The 16086-nt window shown below is 40.2% G+C and overlaps 1 protein-coding gene across 1 annotated transcript in view; it reads right to left on the bottom strand.

The window, feature by feature from the left end:
- Positions 1 to 16086, bottom strand: part of LOC140187981 (protein unc-13 homolog A-like) — a 289194-nt gene that overhangs the window by 231709 nt on the left and 41399 nt on the right. The window contains exons 3-4 of the mRNA XM_072243844.1: positions 5027 to 5126; positions 1540 to 1657 (exon numbers count right to left, since the gene is read on the bottom strand). Coding sequence (XP_072099945.1) covers positions 1540 to 1657; positions 5027 to 5126 — 218 coding nt within the window. The remainder of the gene's footprint in view (positions 1 to 1539; positions 1658 to 5026; positions 5127 to 16086) is intronic.

Below are 16086 nucleotides of genomic sequence, written 5' to 3'. Positions count from 1 at the left end.
AAACATATCATACACTAACACAATTACAGACAGAGTATATTTACAAATTCCAGCTTTATCGAACAGTTAGTAGGAAAAAGGAAGAAAAAATAAATAAAAAGGGCCTAATACAGTTAACCCAGTACAAATATGCACACAAGTTGGAGCTCATCTTGAAGTTGTCTTGAACTCACGCACTGGACCCAAGGTCTGTCTGAAAGCACACACCACCCTCCAAGTGTCATTTGAAATCCACCTCGAACAAACGGGCTCTCACATGGGAGTATTGGTCCTTCCTCCTGGAAGCCATTCATCTGCACAAAGCACTTTGTACAACAGGGACAGCACCTTCAGCCATCTTTATTCTTGTCTTCTCCCAGCTCCCACCAAAAAGACCTCAAGCCCCACCACCCACTATTCTTTAGAACCTTCTCCCAATTCCACCACCCAGATTGGCTGACGCAACATTCCTGAATTGAGCAACATAGCCCCTTATCTTTAGAGGTAACTCAAACACTATCAGCAGAACACACTGCTTCTACAAAGAGCCATTAAATGAACTACCCCACAACATTAGCAGTAAAATCTTAACCATGGCGTTACACAAGTTTAAAATACTTGTCTCATTCTTCTATCGAACTTAAAATTCAATCTATTTATGCACACCCTCACAAGAGTTCTTTGTTTAATTCCGTCCCATAATATCAAGTCTAGATTCAAACAATCAATTCTATTCCATGCAGAACACTGGAATTTATCATATACTTTTGGTTTGTTTTTTTTTAAATTACAAATTTATCAGGAACTGAACACATCAATTCTACCATTATCAACAATTGCTCAACTATCAAGAAGTTAGCCAAAGTGGATAACTTCACTCACCTCAACTCTGAACTGATTCCACGACCTATGGACTCACTTTCAAGGACTCTATTACATGTGTTCTCAGTTTTATTTATTATTATTATTTGTATTTGCACAGTTTGACTTCTTTTGCACATTTGCTCTTTGTCAGATTTTGTCTGAGCATAGCTTTTCATTGATTCTATTGTATGTATGTATTTGTTCTACTGTGAATGCCTGCAAGAAAATGAATTGCCAGGTAGTACATGATGACGTACATGTACTTTGATAAAAATTAAACTTTGAACAGTTATAAATTTTATCACAAGTGTTTTTATACATGTTCTGGTTCTAATATTTAAACTACATCTTCTGAAGCTAAATATTTTATGAAACTGGATTGAATTATGACTGGATGATTCCACAGAATTTTCTTAAGCCTCACTCGTCAAATACTAATCTAAAGGACTTTATTCTACGACTTAAACATTTGTGCCAAGAAAAAGTTGCTTTAGATGATTGCAATATGTCACCTGGACAAGTGTTCTGGAAACAACAGCTCTGACAAATGGTCTTTTACCAGTAGTATTTGTTCAGCTTCTCCTTTTACAGATACTGCCTAACCCATTTCTTCAGCATTTTCAATTTTCATTTCCAGCACCTGTAGCTTTGTTTTTATTTTCAGAAAACAATTAAATATTATTACAAGTGGTTTACCTCATTTGATTGCCGTATACTCCTTAAAGGGATCCACACTGTGCCAACCATCGTGTCCCAGATCAATCCTTTATTCCACACTTCAACAGTCAAGCCTAGGTCTAAACGGTTGATTTCACTGTAAGGGAAACAATTTTATTATGTAGTAATAATTAAGAATCTCTATGAAAATATAGATACACTGAAAGGATATGATTAATATTCCACTTGAATCTATAAAATTCAGTCCATTATGATCAGTGGAAAATGAATGAACATGTACCTGTATGGCACACACCTGGTTTATTCCATGATTCAGTATCATTCATACTTATAACCTTTTACATATTGCAGCAACTCCCTATTTTTCCCCCAGACATACAAAGCCATTTCTCCAAATTAAAAACAATTGTTTTACAGACATTACAGCACAGTACAGGTCCTTCAGCTACAATGTAGTACTGCCCTATTAACCTTCTCTAAGATCAATCCAACCCTTTCCTCGTACATTGCCTTCCACTTTTCTAATCCAAGAGTTTCTTAAATGTCCCTAATGTATCTGTGTTTACGACCATCACTGGACCATCCTTACACCCACACTATACAAAACTTGCCTCAGATATTCCCCTCAATACTTTCCTCTAATTATGCTCAAACCAAAATCCTTATTTACAGAAACCTCATGACAACTTAAGAACACAAAGAAACATGAGGAGTACTCTGTCAATCACAAGTAGTCCATTGACCCAAGTTAATGGACACTTGCCCACAATTAAGTGCTAAGAGCTAGACTCCTTGTAGCAAACAGTCTTAAGTGCAGTATTAGGGCAGTCTCAGACCAGTCAGCAGCTTGACTCAACTCTCCCCCACCCTCAAAAAATGCCAGCACTCATAGACTATCAAGAAGGTGTCTGAGGGCAGAACTACTGAATATTTGTGAAGATCTTTGACATAAACAGAAAGGTAGGCCCCATTACCTCAAGCCTACTCCAAATATAGAAGATCATGGTGGATATTTTTTTTAGATCTTGCCATTCTGCAGCAGCAATTCCTCTGATTGATTGGTACAGCTGTGTCTAGGCACTGACTCAGTGAGCAAGCTGCTCAGGCTTCAAGGAAACTGTAGAGAATATTGCACTGCCCCAAGGGAAGCACCTGGTCAATGCCAGACAGTGAGGTTGGGTGGCACATCACCAGTTTAGACTAACAGCAGTGTGTTGGAATTGGTGGTGAGGAGGCAGCGTACTGCAATATACCTAGGCAAGTCCTGGGAGGTTGGAAGCTATGGAACTATTGGTTCCAGAATTGGAAGAGGGACTAGGTAAATGCACGGCTGTATGCCTGGTTAATTCAGTGCCAGTGCTGAGATCAGGATAAAGTCTTTCTCTATCTTTTTCCCGATGCAATAGTGTCTACATTTCAAAGTGCTCTTTTAACTGCATAATATTTTGAGCTGTGTGAAAGGCACCAAAGCTCTGTTTTTGCAAAAAACCAAATTTGCGCTTATCTAGTGTTCCTCAACACAGCCAGTCTACAGCACCATGAATTCCAACATCATCTGTACGTCTTCCCTGCGGAATGTGTACATTTTCTCCAGGTGCTCCAGTTTCCTTCCACAGTCCAAAGACATGCAGGTTAGTAGGTTAATTGGTCATTGTAAATTGGCCAGTGATTAGGCTAGGGGGTTAATCAGGTGTTACTGGGCTGCATAGCTCAAAGTGCCTATTCTGCACTGTATCTCAATAATAATAATACTACAGTAAGCACATATTAGAGTTCCTCAAAATAAAGGCATGAGCAGAATGTTGACTATTAAGTTTTTTGACAATGCCCAGATCATTACGTGTTCATGTAGTAAATAAGCCATTCCTGTGAATGGAAACTGTTTTTCACATGGTGCCTACAAATACTGGCAACTCCAATATTTTCTGACTCTCAGAAACCCACCAGATTTATGTAGCTGAGTCGCCACTGTTTTACAAGAGAAAGGGGTAGACTCTGTGGGGTGGCTGCTCTGGTGCACTGTCAACTACAATCTGTGGCACAGATCAGAGGTGAATTTCCGGGCACCAATCTGTCATTGGAGCAAGCAACAGGGCTGTATCATGTCTGTCGTCTAAAATGATTGAGCCAAATTTCCCAACATACTGATCACGCGTTCATTTCTGCAGAATATACAGGGGCTAACACATTAATCACACCCCTCGAAGTCCTGAAAGGATGCAGCAGCCCTCCTCCCTGATCTCGGAGTGCTGACAACATCATCCCAACAACTGCAGTTTAATTCTAAACTGAATTTTAAAAGTTATAACTGGTATCTTGCTTAATGCTACGACTACACTTTGTACACTTTCTTCAGGACATTCTTCATTGTGCAAATGAGTTTAGTCATTGTCACATTCCTTTTCTTAAGTTTAACATAACCCTTTATAAATCATTAATATAACAGCCAGATGAGAAAGCTGAGAGGGTGTTATTTGAAATCATGCCTTGACAACAAACGGAATCATGGAAAGCACTAAAGATAATTCCCCAGCGATTTTTAATGGACTGCATTTTGAATAAGTATAAACCTCAATTCTTTTCCCTACATGAAAACACAGTTTGTATATTTGTATAAGAATAGTAAGTACACATACTTTAGAATTAACTGAACACATTGCACACAACTAAGAACATCTGTAAGCTTAAATTAAAACAACGTTGGCACTTTGCCAAACAGATTAACATTTCCAGCCCCCAGGCTCTGAAGATGGAGCCTGATAGGTTAAACATATTAAGAAAAAGTCAACATTTAATACCACTCTGGTAAGAATAGATCATTAATTTTTGTAAAGATAATCTGGATATCCAGTTTAAATTGCATCTGCATGGCATTTGTATGCATTTCTGAAGAAACAATCTACATTCACACATGCTGGGATAACTTCTTAAGTAACTTCTTATCTTCTTTGTTATAGAAGATGACAAAAAGTGTGTGTGCTCATCAATAGCAAGTTGCAAGTTTTGATGCACAAAATCTCATCTAAAGTTTATGGCCACAAAATAATATGCTCCAAAATTATTTCAGTGTAATTTCAAGTGCTAATAGTACAGTCAATTTATTATTATATGTTGGGGAATGAAATCCAATTCTGATTCTCCTATAAATATCAATTGCATGAAGACTCAAAGGAACATTTGGCTTTTGACAACAAAGTGTTAATAATTACAACTCACTAATACAACAAATTATTAGCTTTAACAATCTACCTAAATTAAATTACATTTTCATTCAAAATTATGAACTTTGCCCCCAAGGTTCACAATGACTTAACCTTCGGAGCATAAACATGCTTATCCCTACAAATCTAATCACCAATGTGTCCATCATAAAAAAAATACATTCTTGCTTTAGCAAAACTGTCATTTATATTCCCATTATATGGCATTGTACTGTATATTGGAACTTACCATCACTGACAACCCAATGGTAATGTTATGGTACACTTTCACATGCAAAACTTACAACATAAAATCTTGCTCCCAGCATGGTTGATTCCCTCGTACTGCTATGGTCGTACTCTTCACATTTTGAACTTTTAAAGTCACATAGGTATTATATCTTTCTGTAATGAGAAATAAACAATTGCAGTGATCATAATTATGTTGAACAGAATGGACATAGAGAATAGCCATTTGTCCATAACCTATGCAAAGGTGACATTACATGAAGGAACATAATATTCCAAAAGGGCAAGGAAAGAAACTTGAAGATAATTGCACTACATTTCAATAATATTAATGGAAAAATTAGTTTTTAAAAAAAATCAATATTGATATTAAATGAATCTGCAATCAAAACAAATTTACAATGAAACTACAATAGTTAAGGACTACCTTGCTTCCGTGATCCAAAAATAACCAAGTTCACTAATTTTCCCTCTGTACTATTATTTGAAAATATTATACAACTATTTAATTAGCAAATGAATTCCATTAAACAAAACAAAATGAGTGAAGGCCAAACTACTGTCAATAAATGAGGCAGTATCTTCAGATTTTAAAGGGGCATTTAAACACCCATTCAATTATGGGTAGAAATAGCATGGATAGAATAAATTAGTAGTGGATATAATCAGATTTCAGCTACACCTGCCTGCAAATGGAGACAGGCTGGGGGAGGGGCGTGGGCAGAAAGTACTTTGAGGGTACTTTCTGTTTCTTGTATTTGAATACTTCTGTCCAACAGGCTCCAAGCACAAATGCCTCATTGGGTGAAGCCCCCACCACCTCCAAATTACTAAAAATATTTTATATAAATTTTAATACAATGGTTAGTGAAAAGAGAAAAGTTGTTTGAATAATCAAGTAGATTCATTTTAACTGTTTATAATTATTAATAAAAACCAAATTCACTTGGTCTTTAAACTTAGTCAATCTTGCTTAATTTTTAAACTACATCTCCAATGAGTGTGAAAAATGATACAAAATCATAACTTATCAAATTATCCAGTAACCATAACGGAATCACACAAGTTGGTCATAGCCACAGCAATCCATTTATACTAATTCTGCACAATCTTCAATAACTCATTTACACTAATTCTGCACAATCTTCAAAATTTGTCAGAGGTGGCCCTTCTGTGAATAGATAAAAAGCAGGAAGTATTTTCTTCCTATTGTTTAGGATATGTTTCAACAATGGTCCACTGGAAGACTGAAATTATTGACATTTCAGTAACTGAGAATATTACAGCAAAATTAATTTGCCATTTTTTTCATGCCATTTTTCACCCTGCGAGCATTGATAGCCTTCCTCGTTGCACATGAAGACCCAATCTAGGTGCCACGTGTAAACTTGCTGTTTACCATGTCAGCATTTAAAATTATTAATATAGGTGATAAACAAAAATGGACCCAGTGCCTATCTCTACAGCACATCACATCACAGGCTTCCAGTCAGAGATACACTAATTTACTACCACACTTGTCTTCTCCCACTAAGCCAACACTGAATCCAATTTACTACTTCATCCTGACTGCAGGTGCTATCTGTACAGAATTTACGAATTATCAAATTTACTGTGGTTTCCACCAGATGCTTTGGTTTCTTCCCATTCCTCAAGGTGTACTGGTAGGCTAACTAGTTACCTCTGAGTGTAGGGAAGTGACAAAAGAATCTAATGGGGAGTTTATGGGCATGAGAGGATAAGAGTTGCAAGGGCAGGGCCACCTGGAGATAAAGGTGGAGGGACAGATGGATAGATAAATAGACAGTACTAATGGAATTCCTCTACTAGAGCCAGCATGGACCTGATAGCTGAGTAATAGCTGCCACTTAACTACATTTCCACCTCTTTGTAGCATCGGTAAACTATAATTCGTTATGTTAGGTGTTTCCACTTGTCATTATATTGATTGAAAAAGAGGCCCCATTGTGAGCTGTCAAGACATTATTTACAACTGCTAACATGAAAATTTTGGGTGGCAGAGTGGAAATAGATACATATCTATGAGATGTGCAAGGAGCCCCTTCCCTACGCTAGCCTGCATGTCACCTGGTGTAGCACCTGCTTGTGCCCCCCCCCAACCCTGGCTCATGGTCACGTGAAGTCATGGGAGCAGGTGGTGGATGGTTGTATGAGCAGCTGGTGCGTATCACAAGTCCTGGTTATGCAACCACTGACACCAGGAAGACAATCTCTGAAGAGTATAATGGCTAGGGTCACCCATCTTGTAAAGACACTGCCCAGAAGGCGGCAATGGCAAACCACTTCTGTAGAAAAATTTGCCAAGGACAATCGTAGTCATGGAAAGACCACATTTGCCCACATCATACAACATGGCACAGAACAAACAAATGAATCTGAAAATGACTATCTTATCCCCATTCTTTGTTTAATCTGTCAACCAGTTCTCCATCCAAGGAAAATTGTCTTTAATGCCAAGAGTCCCTATGACAGACAGCAAGGTACTCCTTGTATCCCCTCAATATTATATATATTTGAATGAGAGAGCTACCCATTCTTCTAAACTCAATGGTACAAGCCCACTGTTCATCATTTTCTCCAATTAGACAACACCCACCTGCAATCTCTGGAACCAACAAACATGCAATTGGATTTGGCTTTTTGGTGTTGGCATCATACTCTGCATCCACAAAACATGGGTCTCCTTTCTTTCATCTCTCCCTGCATATTTCTGTGCAAACCTCCCCCACCATCAGAACATAATTTTCCAACAATGAAAATGTATATACCTAGAGCCTTCCAGGAAGATGGGATTCATCAGCCATGGTTGCCAGCTCATCTATAAGGTAAAAACTGATCTCAAACTCCACTGTCTTGTGGCTATACCCATAGTGAAAGCTTTAGAGGTAAACACAGAAAAATTGTGGTGCTGGAGTTCCTAAGGCAGTCTTACATTGAATTCAATGCTGACTGGCAATTCCTATAACACCATTGGTGCCAAAGTATGTTGGTTTCTGTCATTTCTTTGGATTCTTCAGCTGCGTGGAGAGGGGGAGCCTGCTGTATGGGCAACAGCTTGCTCTCCATACTGTACCACCCTGCCTTGTTTATCACATAGACAGCTAGGATGCAACATCTATGGTCCACCCCAACCAGATGGCCACTGAGATACTGGAAATGTAGACCATTTCCTGTATCTCACAGTGATGAAACAGCTCTTCAGGCCAACATTTCCAGATCAGTAAAATTGACTATACTCAATCAGCTCCACTAGACAGCCCGACTCATTTGCATGCCTGCCACCAGACTCCTGAATTAGAAACTCTACTGCAAACTATCATGGGAAGAAATTACCATTTGAATAAGGCAATAATATAACCTTACATAAAGCACAACATTTCCAAGACTCTCAAGAATCCCTGACCAACAAGGAGTACCTATCATGATACCAAGAGTCTCACATCGATACACTCATAACATAAGCTAAAATTAAATGGCAGATGGAGAACACTACCTCACAATCTTCCCATCTGCCATCCTATTTGTGGTGGTGTCTACAGATATTGGCTGCCACAACCTTATTGACTGCAGAACGCATTCAAGTGGAAGCAGATCCTCCTTATATCTGTCTCTGAATGTACCTTACCCATATTTGAACCACCTTTTTTGCCTTGTGGGAACCCACTGTTCTGTTAGTTTTTATTGTAAAATGGTTCCATTTTATGTGGGCTTGGAACCACTCATAACACTGAGATGGACACTGCTTCAATTATTGGAACTTTGGATTGTTGTCTCCCCTGCTCCCCCCCCCAATAGCTAACCCTAATCTTGCAGTTTAGATTTAAACTCAAACTTGAGGGAGGGGCCAGGGGAAATCAGCTACTATTGGCTGGTGGAGAAGACTTGATGGGCTGAATAGCCCAATTCTGCTCCTATATTTCATGCTATCCTGGATGTTTCTACATTAAGTATGCTCAATTCACCAAGCCTCAGAATGAGATCAAGCAATAGCTCCTTCCATTTTGGACCGGAAATAAAACAGATCAGTGTTGTTATTAGGAATATTTCTAAAAAATAAATATTCCTATCGAACTATCCTGGTAAATTAAAGGATGAAGGAATTCAGTCTTAAACATTAGATTGGAGTTGCTCTTTCCAGAGAAAAAGGTAGCTGAAAGGAATTTTCAGCAAGACGTTACAGATGAAATAACTAAGTGGGGAAGTACAGTATTTCCCATAAAACAGGTTGAGCAAAAAGAGCAATGTGAGAAATATCGTATTTTGATTTTATGAATATTAAATGGGTAAATTGTCCAATCAAAATAAAAATGAGCAATATAAAAATTCATTGTCCCCCGTGTAAATTCAGGTCTAAAAGTTGTTAAAAGTCAATATTCGGAAAATGGATAGTAAGACTCTAGTAAGACTCAACATCCAGTATTTGTTGCTTATTCCTGGATACGCTTTGGAAAATGTTGTCAAGGCTTACTGAATCTTTGCTGTCAAATATGTTGAAGTTGCTCAATTGCTGTAATGGTGGCACTGTCAACGTTTTGACGTAGTGATGAGGAACAGTGATACATGTTCAAATTAGTATGGTGTGTTACACAAAACATCTGTGCCTCAGATGTTGTCTTTCCATCTTTTCAAGGAGTGGCATCCCTGGATTGGTAAAGCACAGTGCAAGCAGCACTAATAGAGCTAACATTAACCCAGGATTAAGATCACAATGGTATTTAAAAGTTCCAGAATGAAGCCATAGCTAGTTAGAGGGTTAAAAAAAAAGACTAAAATAGTTTGTTAGGAAAAGATCAAATGATCTCCAAGAATGACAAAGATGTAGTGCTAAGAAAATGCCTGCTTCTTATAACTGATTGCTTCTTTGAAAAAATCATGAAGTATACATCTATCTTACTTAACCAGCATTAGACCAGCACAAATTCAATCTTATATTTAATGAATGAACAATAATATATTGGCTCATTATTAAACAGTTGACTTAGAAATTCACAGTGGAATATACATCATACTGCAAAACATCTTCCAGCCTGTCATCACTTGCTTAATCACATCCAAGGAGTTCATATTTTGTTTTTTTTTTTTAAATGGATATTTACAAGGTTTAAAGAAGAGAGAAGATAAATGCATCATCAGCACTAGAATAATGTTATTTACACTGTATATCAATGTCAACTGATTTCACAATTTCCTTCTTTTGATGAACAAAGCAAGACAAAAAAATTTGACTGGAACCAAAATAATAAATTTAGTTAATAAGCTATCAAAACCAAGAACACAAACAGAAAAGAACAGCTAAACAATGACCGCGATAGTGACTGTGCTCACTGAACTACTTTGGCTCCCAGCCTACCTTGATTTTAAAAATTTCATGTATTTGCCCCCCCCCCATCTTATATAAATAGATATCCTCAGAGTAGAATTAGTTTAATTCACCAAGTCTTTACTCAAGGAACTTCACCCAAGACTCTAGACTACTTTTCATCTCCAAAATCCCAGCTACAAATAGATCCTTCCTCCTGACCTCCTGCCTTCATGATCCATCACTGACAATGTAACACTCTTCCACTCCCCTTACTCACTGTCCTATCCCACTTGTGAGCCTGCAGCATTTCATTCACTGATATTCAACCCTGATATTGTCAATAAACCTTCAAGGGTGGTGGTGCTGTAGCTTGTCAGTAGGTCTTAAACACAAAATACTCTGCAGATGCTGGGGTCAAAGCAACACTCACAACACACTGGAGGAACTCAGCAGGTTGGGCAGCATCCGTGGAAACGATCAGTCAACGTTTCAGGCCGGAACCCTTCATCAGGACTGAAGAGGGATGGGGCAGAGGTCCTATAAAGAAGCCTGACTGTCCTGGTAGACCCATAGTTTCTGCCTGCTCCTGCCCCGCCGAACTTGTATCCGCCTACCTGGACTCCATTTTGTCACCCATAGTTCAGTCCCTCCCCACCTATCATCTGGGATACATCCCATGCCCTCCACCTCTTCAATAACTTCCAGTTCCCCGGTCCCGACCGCTTCATTTTCACTATGGATGTCCAATCCTTATACACCTCCATTCCCCATCAAGAGGCCTCAAAGCCCTCCGCTACTTTCTGGACAATAGACCTCACCAGTTCCCTACCACCTCCCTCCTGTTGGCGGAACTCGTACTCACACTTAATAACTTCTCTTTTGGCTCTTCCCACTTTCTTCAGACCAACGGTGTAGCTATAGGCACTCCCATGGGCCCCAGCTATGCCTGCCTCTTCGTTGGTTATGTGGAACAGTCTGTGCTCCAAACCTATTCTGGTACTGCTCCCCAACTTTTCCTTCGCTACACTGATGACTACATTGGTGCTGCTTCCTGCACCCATGCTGAGCTCGTCAATTTCATCGACTTTACTTCAAACTTCCACCCAGCCCTCAAGTTCACTTGGTCTATATCGGACACTTCTCTCCCCTTTCTCTATATCTCAGTCTCCATCTCTAGAGACAGATTGTCAACTGACATCTTCTACAAGCCCACTGACTCTCATAACCACCTCAACTATACCTCATCCCACCGTACCACATGCAAAAATGCCATTCCCTATTCCCAGTTCCTCCGTCTCTGCCACATCTACTCCCAGGATGAGGCATTCCGTTCCAGGACATCTCAAATGTCATCTTTCTTTAAGGATCGTGGTTTCCCTTCTGCCGTCATCAATGACGCCCTCACCTGCATCTCCTCCATTTCCCGCACTTCGGCCCTCACCCTATCCTCCCACCACCACAACAAGTACAGAGTTCCCCTTGTCCTCACCTACCACCCCACCAGCCTCCGGATCCAGCACATTATCCTCCGCAACTTCCGCCACCTTCAACCGGACCCCACCACTAAGCACATCTTTCCCTCTCCACCCCTCTCCGCTTTCTGCAGGGATCGGTTCCTCCGTGACTCCCTGGTCCATACATCCCTCCCCACGGATCTCCCACCCGGCACTTATTCCTGTAAGCGCAACTGTTACACCTGTCCTTACACCTCCTCTCTTGCCACCATTCAGGGCCCCAAACAGTCCTTCCAGGTGAGGCAACACTTCACTTGTGAGTCTGTTGGGGTCATTTATTGCATCCAGTGCTCCCGGTGCGGCCTCATCTACACCCTTGAAACCCGACGCAGATTGGGGGACCACTTCGTCGAGCACCTCTGCTCCGTCCGCCACAACAGACAGGATCTCCCAGTTGCCACCCACTTCAACTCTGCTTCACACTCCCATTCAGATATGTCCATACATGGCCTCCTCTACTGCCATGATGAGGCTAAACTCAGGTTGGAGGAGCAACACTTCATATACTGTCAGGGTAGCCTCCAGCCCCTTGGTATGAACAACAAATTCTCCAACTTCCAGTAATTCCCTCCCCCACCTTCCCCTATCCCTATTTCACTCTGCCCCCTTCCCCAGCTGCCTACCACCTCCCTCATGGTTCCGCCTCCTTCCACTACCCATTGTGCTTTCCCCTATTCCTTCTTCACCTTTCCTGTCTACCACCTCCCCCACCCCTTTATCTTTCCCCTTACTGGTTTTTCACCTGATACCTACCAGCCTTCTCCTTCCCACCCTCCCCCCACCTTCTTTATAGGACCTCTGCCCCTTCCCTCTTCAGTCCTGACGAAGGGTTCCAGCCCGAAACGTTGACCGATCGTTTCCACGGATATTGCCGGACCTGCTGAGTTCCTCCAGCGTGTTGTGAGTGTTGTCAGTAAGCCTATATCTTGTAGAAGTCTCAGATTTGATCACAGTTCCCTTTGAACCATGCCCTGCCCACTGAACATGGACCTCATTCATTGACACAACTAATTCTCTGCGAGATATTCGCTACACAGCTTCAAGCCTTAGTCCACCAACCCCATGCAATCCCATTCAATTCCCTGATCCCAACCAGCACAAAACTACACTGATACCATTGTCAGAACTTAGGGAGGATACCAGAGAAGGAGTGACACAAATAGCTATTAGCTGGACAAATCCAATCCCACAACAATTTCATCTTGTACCAGGATAGTTGAAGGACCCCCTCCTTCTTCCTTCAAAGGAGGGAGTCTTTGGACCATCTTGGTGCTGCAGGTTCAACCATTTCCCCTCCACTGAAACACTTATTTGCCTGGTTGACCATGATCTGGAAAGAAAAAAAGCATGAAACTAAAGTTATTCATTGTGAGAACAAGTAGTACACTTCGGGATTTTGTACATGCCCTCATTACAGATATCTTTGCAGGACATTCAAATACTCCTTGCTTTAATTTGTGCAATGTATTCAAATACTTGTTGCTTCAGTCCTGCTCAAATATCCTCCAAACCCTTTCTCTAGGTACATTGACAACTGTATTGATGCAGTTTCAAGCATCTTAAAATTTATTACTATTGCAGTTAATTTCTATCTTTCTCTATCATATGGTTCATCTTTCTCTACTTTTCCTGGATTTCTTCACATCTAAGGATAGGTTGGTCGCCAAGATCCAGAATAAGCCCAAAAATTCTCAGCTATCTCCCATCTTGTCTCATACAAGAATTCCATTCCATTCTCTCATTTCCTCAGTCTGATATATATGCTTTGATGAGACTTTCCAGTGAGCTTCCAAGATGTCTTGATTGTTCTTTAATGTCTATTACTATCAAGTTGACACAAAGCTTCCAACCACATTTCTTCTATTTCCCACACTGGAATTCAACTTATACAAAAACAAAACAAAAATGAGTCATAGGCCACTCAACCTCTCAAGCCTGTCCCCATTATTATCCTCCATAATTTCCTGGAGCAGAAAACTCCCTTTGTTCACCACTCTAAGAATGGTGAATAGTAAATCTCTCTCCTCCTAAGGAGAAGGATAGGCTTCTCAGGACTTACTATCCATCTCACCAGCTCTGAATTCATAGAACATAGTTTATAATGTCCACAGCTTCAAGAGTCTACTGTTCATCTTAACCCTCCCTTTTCTTCTGAGTATCCAAAAAGAGACTGTTCCTGTGGCAATTCCCTGGTGCTTTTCTTTCTCAAGGTTTTCCCATCCAAATGAAAGAGGTACATCACCAGCTATTTTACCCATCCCTTCCCATCATCCAGACATCCAGTCTTTCCAGGTGTAATTCATCTGCTCTTTTTTTTTCTATCTACTGTTCAGCATTTAGTGCTCATGGTGTGGTCTCCTAAAGCATTCTACCTTTGGTTTTAGATTCAACTGGAGCGTAGAGCTCTCAGTTTTACCATCTCATTTTTTCCTTTAATTTCTCCTTATTAATCTATTAACTTGAAGTTATAAACAACAAAATAAAGCCAGCTTAGAGATGTTTTGTTTATTCTTTGTCTTCCCTGCCTTCAGGAAGTTAAAAATAAATTCATTTTCATTTCCACTGTTCCAATGAAAGGTCTTTAACTAGTGTTTCTCTTTCCATAGACATTTTTTCAAGCACTTTCAGCTTGATCAATTACTTAACACTGGTTAAGCCACACATGGAAGATTCTGTGCAGTTCTGTTCACCACATTACAGAAAGGTGGCGGTGGCTTTGGACAGGGTACAAGAGAAGTTCACCTGGGTGCTACCTAGATTTAAAAAGGTATTAGTTACAAGGATGAACAAAATTGGATCATTTTATCTGAAAGAGAGGCCAAGAGACAATTCAATACAAGTAGATAAATTGTGAGAGGCACAGATGGGGTAGACAAATCTTTTACCTGTGTAGAAATGACAAACACCCCAGAGCATAGGTTTAAGATCAGTTGGGAGAAGTATAAAAAGTGGTCTGCAAGGTAAGTGTTCATTTGTGGTAGTGGAAACACATACAGTTGCATCATTTAAGGGGCACTGAGTCAGGCACATAAACAAGCAGACAATGGAGGAATACAAACCAGGTGCAGGCAGATGAGATTAGTTTTAATTGGCATCACTGTCAGCACAGACAGGATGGACCAAAAGGCCCATTCCTGTATTGGAAGGTTTCACCTTTTATGTTGTGTGACATAGAGCTTACAATTGATTTATCAATGGCACAAAAACCCACTATTAATTGCAAACCTGAAGCAAGCCAGCAAAGTTAGGCACCCAGCCAAATTTTCATTTCCATTAGGATGCCCAGAGGTTCCTTGTCTCAAATAGCCTCTGGCAACTAAGTCCAGTTCCTGGTCTTCACGCTAAGCCTGAAGAACCATTTCTACTGACAGGAGAAAGGGCAAAGGCCTTTAAGTTACTGGCACCTTAAAACCAGTCACTATGGGCAGATGGGGCTTGGCAGCTGTGGTTGGCAGATCATCTAGAAGGAAATCGCCACTGCTTTGCATCTATACTCACTCATGGGGGGAGGGGGGGCGGGGGGGAGTCCAGAGCTGGAGTTCCTCAGGCAGTCCTATGTTGAGTTGAACACAGACTGGCAACTCCTGCGTTCGATCTCACATACACACACGAACTATTAATCTTTGCAAGAATCCAACATTACAACTGAACATCACACGAAATGACATTCTGCACACAGAACTGAATTAGTATTCACAAATCTTAATTGATGTTCTTGAGAAAGTTCTCGTCCTGAGAACCTTCACCATTCAGGACATGCCATCTCCTTGTTATTACCATCAGGGAGGATTACAGGACTTGAACACATTCAATAATTTAGGACACCCTATTAGCCTCCCCCATCAATCCATGAAGTCTATCTTATTGTTTTTTTTTTTGCCCCATTTTGTAATTTAAGTAACTCATGTCTTTGCACTGTACCTCTGCCACAGAACAAATCCCACATCACACAAGTTATCGATAATAAACCCGATTCTAATGTTTACAAACTGAAAGAAAAATAGATAGAAATTTATATAGAAGATCAGACTTTAGGGGCTCAAAATGGGTCCAGGACCTTGACCTTGATTATCTTGAATTTCTAATACAGCTATACCTAAAAAGAGGCAAACGAAACGAAGTTGCCAAATTGCACAGTAATAATTCAGCAACTTTACCTCAATCACCATCACAACCATCACAGTATTTTCAGAACGTTAGTTTTTTTTTAAATTGGATGGCAATGGATATGATGTACCCATTTTGCTTTCAATTTCGAATTACATTAATGGACATCCTT

Source organism: Mobula birostris, chromosome 26 (assembly GCF_030028105.1).
Source record: "Mobula birostris isolate sMobBir1 chromosome 26, sMobBir1.hap1, whole genome shotgun sequence".
Classification (NCBI taxonomy): domain Eukaryota; kingdom Metazoa; phylum Chordata; class Chondrichthyes; order Myliobatiformes; family Myliobatidae; genus Mobula; species Mobula birostris.
The sequence above is the reverse complement of the archived record's forward strand: the minus strand, read 5'-3'. Positions and strand labels throughout refer to the sequence as shown.